Source organism: Rhinopithecus bieti, unplaced genomic scaffold (genome assembly GCF_001698545.2).
Source record: "Rhinopithecus bieti isolate Rb0 unplaced genomic scaffold, ASM169854v2 scaffold_16234, whole genome shotgun sequence".
Taxonomy (NCBI): domain Eukaryota; kingdom Metazoa; phylum Chordata; class Mammalia; order Primates; family Cercopithecidae; genus Rhinopithecus; species Rhinopithecus bieti.
Window position 1 is genome coordinate 1,137,728 of NW_016808946.1, and position 4,406 is coordinate 1,142,133.

The 4,406-nt window shown below is 56.7% G+C and overlaps 1 protein-coding gene and 1 pseudogene across 2 annotated transcripts in view; both read right to left on the minus strand.

Annotated features, from left to right (window-relative positions):
- Positions 1-2,041: 2,041 nt before the first annotated feature.
- LOC108539395 (uncharacterized) lies at positions 2,042-4,400 on the minus strand (annotated as a pseudogene). Its single transcript, XR_001888344.1, has one exon. The product of XR_001888344.1 is annotated as an uncharacterized LOC108539395 (transcript).
- The window catches only part of LOC108539323 (zinc finger protein castor homolog 1-like), a 4,868-nt gene continuing 4,604 nt past the window's right edge, over positions 4,143-4,406 (minus strand). Inside the window, exon 4 of the mRNA XM_017887914.1 lies at positions 4,143-4,389. Within this exon, the coding sequence (XP_017743403.1) occupies positions 4,143-4,389 (247 nt within the window). The remainder of the gene's footprint in view (positions 4,390-4,406) is intronic.

Here is a 4,406-nt window from a genome sequence, read left to right on the forward strand (position 1 = left end):
GACTCAGGTTGCTGGTGGCGCCCCTGCTGGGCCAGGTCCGTGGGAGGTGGGCAGGCCCCTGAGCTCAGCCCTGAGCCTGTGCGGCGGGTTCTGGCCCTTTCCAAGAGGTTGCAAAACTCTTGAATTTGCCCCGGTTTGGGTGTAGGAGCATCACACACCACAGCTAATTAAATCCCAGAAGGAAAACATGCTTTACTGCATTTCCTACTGAGTCCAACAAGCCACAGGGAGTGCCGTGGGACCTGGGCCCATCCCGACCCGCAGCCACAGGCCCCCTCCCAGCTCTCGGGGACAGTCTCAAGAGTGGGTACACATGTCTAGTGGGGGTATGAGCTTCTCTCCACCCTCTGGGGCGGGACCTGGGACGTGGCACCACGGGCTGGCCTGAGTGCTCCGTCCTGAGGCCATGAGGTGCCTCTGACAGGTTCCTGAGTCCCCGTTCCCCTTCCTTGGGCTGGACTCAGGGCCCTACTTGTTGTGAGGTTGGATCAGCCCTGGGTGAGGCCTTCTGAGGTCCATCCAGGCCCAGAAGACCAGGGGGCAGTTTTGGGGTCTGGCCAAGGTCAGCAAACCGCCCTGAGTCCCCATCCTCCCTCCCCTGGGCCCCAGGAGTCAGTGCTGCCCCAGAGAGCTGCCCACTGTGCCGGTGCCTAGAGGGAGCCTTGTGGCCACACCACCCACCCACCGGCTGTTCAGGGCTTGGCTCCCTGCCTTGCTTCAGGCCCCACGGGAGGCCCACCAGGGCCTGGGAAGCTCCAATAATGGTTTTAATTTGTTGAACTTGTGTTTTATCCCATAAATTAGTCACTGTTTTATTTAACAGAATCAAGATATCCACAAACAATAGGCGAGTTCCAACTTGAACATTTTAATAAGACAGAAAAAAGTATGTATTTTCATGTCTGTTACAAACATATTTATGTAAATAGCCTGTGGGCTGCGTTCCAGGAGGAAAGAAGAAAGGGAGTGCCCGCGCGCCGGGGCTGGGCTGGAGACGCACTTCTGCGGTGGGAAATGACACGGGCCTGGACGCTGTGGGCTGTGGCCACTCCCCTGCCGCCCCTGGTCCCTGGTGCCTGGCCGGCTGGTGCCAGGCTCAGTGAGGGAGAAGCGTGCTGCGGTGACCGAACCTTTCCAGCCCCCAAGTCTGCCTGTTTCCTCGTCAGGCAAGTGGTTGTGACATCCCATGGCTGGGGTGTGATGAGCCAGTAAGACTCCTCAGCGTGGAAGAATGTGGCAGATCCCGCGCACATCCCCTCCCCAAGGTTCCAGGAAGCCCCGGCCACCTGGAGTCTGGCTCAGAGCAGGGCTGCCAAGGTCCTTCCCATGATGTGGTGTCATGAGAAGCCGGCCATCAGTTGGAAGTGTCAGGGCAAACTCCTGGAGTGCCTCGGAGGCTTGCACTCCAGGCTAGGCCTGGTGGACACTCTGGCCTCCGTGCTTCCAAGGGAGCCAACCGTGGTGCCACCAGGGCTGGCAGCTCAGGCTCGGGGCTGGTGGCTACAGACCCAGGAATTATCGGCCCCCTCTGGCTCTGCCACCCTGTGCTCCAGGCAGGAGCCGCGCCAGCATCCGGATCGGATCCGGGTACGCGCCGTTCCCAGCCCGGGCAGGTCCCTGCAGGAAGGAGGAAGGAGCCGAGGGAGGAGGCAGGAGGGTGGCCCTGCCAACGCCGGCCCAGCAGCCCAGCAGGAGAGGAGAGGGTTGGCTGGGGTGGGGGGTCCTGGGAGGCTGCAGAACCTTTGTCCGACGTCCCAGGCCTTGGTGTCAGATGGCTCTGCCCAAAGGTGGCTCCTGAGCCCCAAGTGGGGGCTTCAGGCAGGACTGGGGAGGAGGCCACCCTTCTGGCCAGGCCAGAATTGAGGCCCCTACCTCTGTCCCCAGCAGCCCAGGGACAAAACTGGTCTGTTCCCCCCTTTTCCTGCCAGGGTCGAAGCGCACCCAGTCTTCCTCCCCTCACCCCACCGGTGTAGCTGAGTCATGGCCAGCCGCTTGGGGCGATTTTAAAATAAAAGATAACTTGATAGATTTTTTTCCAGTTTTATTGAGTGAAAATGTTCAAACCTTGCATCAGTCATGCAAAAAAAAAAAAAAAAAAAAAAAAAAAAATCAAATAAATAAAACACATATATTAAATTTCTTAATAGCACTAAATTCAAGTGGAAAAATATATCAGTTCTTAATAACCAGGTGCCGGACCAGATTCAAGTAATCAGAGCACACGCTGTTCAGTTCGGGTTTCACGTTCTGCATTTTTTTTGTCTGAAAACCTCTCTATATATCTCTATATATCTATATATGTATATACATATAGATATATACACACACATATGTGCATACATATTATTTTATATTTATATATATACACATACATAGTTATAAAACATTAAAAAGAGCATTGGTGGATCAAGCATTGTTTTCCCCACAGAAAGAAAATAAAACAAAAATTACACGTTAAAATTCAAAATGAGCTAGCAATGGCTTGTAGTCCTAATGTGCAATATGAAGGTTACAAAAGGCTAGACTCCGCACTGTCGGCATCTTCTTTTCTTCTTCTTCTTCTTTTTTAAGTTTGATTTTGCTACATTGAAAAAACGTTTTTGTGTGTGTGTATTTTTTTCCTTTACAAAACTCCTTCCACAGACTCCCGGGCCGTGGCGGGTCACTGTCTGGGCAGATGCTCACAGCAGCATGTGGTGCCCGCAGAGTTCAGGAGGCTCTGGTAGGGGCTGTTTTAGAAAACAACTGATTTCCTGTTGAATCAGGTACGCTCCGTGCGACCACTCCTCCCTCCCTGCTCCCTGTCCAGTTCGGGTGGTCCTGGCTTTCTGGCTGTGGGCAGCCGAGAGGACAAAAGAAAGGAAGAAAAAAGGGAAAAGTAAACCACTGCCCCCCAGTTGAGCCAGGTTCCCCCTGGAGACCTCTGGGGAGAAGGCTTCAGGGTGACAGCCTCCCCACCAGCCTTCCATTCCCTCCTAGGCCTGTTTTCTCCCTGTGGCCCAATCTGACACCAGCTGGTGGCCTGGAGTAGGGAAGGTGGGCAGGTGTGGCCTCGGGCAGCCTGCCCTCACAGGGGACTCGGTCCCCGGGGACTTCAGAGCCACCGGCCAGGTGTGTGCCTGCCAGGTCAGGCCCTGGCCGGGGCTTCGATGGCCCCATCATCTCCAGGAAGGGGCATGTTTTGCAAAGGGAACCCAATCTGGGTAGACTGCACCGGCAAAGAAGCATCCCAAACAAAGTAATAAAACAAACTGGAAAAAAAAAAAAAAAAAAAAAAAAGCCCTATAAAGCCACACGCATCACCAAGAGAGAACTCAAATGTTAAATTAACTACAAACTTGGATCAACAGTAATAGTCCTTTTTTCTTGTCTCTACAAAATTCAAGTTAAGAGTTGGAATCACGCAGCTCCCATCAGTGCTAGTGTGAAGACAGACAGCCTCAAACTGTTAAGGCCTCTACAAAAAACGCTGGACCAAATCCCACGGGAGAAACGGGACTGAGCCTCCAACCTCAGGCCGGGCCCAGGCGGGTCTGCACTCTCACCACGCCTGCTTTCTTCCTTTTTGTTCTATGTAGAATAATAACCTTTACAGGAAAAATACTGTACAACTTTCTTGTATTTTTTTCCATTTTGAATATTAAAGCCAAAACCAAGCGCATCTTTCCTGTTTGCACCGCCAGGGTGGCCGAGACCCTGCCCCGTCCCCCAGCGGCCTGCTCTGGGTTTTGGACGCAGCCTCAGTTTCCCTGGGGCGGAGGCTGGGGCCAGGGAGTCACCAAACAGACCCGACCCAGGCCTGGGGGAGCAGCCGGGCCCTGGGGTGGCGCTGAGCTGGAGCTCTGCGGTTGCTACTCCCATGAGGCCTCCTCCACGGTCCCTGTAGTGTCACCCGTGCTGACCGCCTTCTGCCCGTCTCCCCCTGGGCAGGGGGGAGGATCCTAGCTGCATGAGGGAGGCCCCGCCAGCGGCTCCAGGAGCCACCCCGCCCTGGTGGCGCCAGGTGGGGGTCCCGGTGGCCCCCAGCGCCCGTCCCAGTCCTGAGCAATGGTCGCGGGGGCCGAAGCGGCCGCGGGGAGGGGCGCCGGGACAGCGGCCGGGAGCTGCGCCCCATTCGCCCGGGATCCCTGCTCCTCGGTTCCCTACCCCGGGACAAGAGCACCTTCTGTTTCCCTGAAGAGACCCGGCCTCCCTAGAGCAGGGCCGCGGCCGCCGCCGCCGCCTGTGTCCTCGGCCGCGGAGCACCAGGGGGGTCCCCGCCTCTGTCCTGAGACGGACTCGCGGTCCGGAAGCACCGGCGGGGCGCGGGGCTCTGCCCAGGGACCGCTTCGCGCGGGGTGGCGCCGCTCCCGAGACCGAGGCCGGCGCCAGGGCCACCCGCGGGCGCCGCTAGGGCGAGGAGGCGG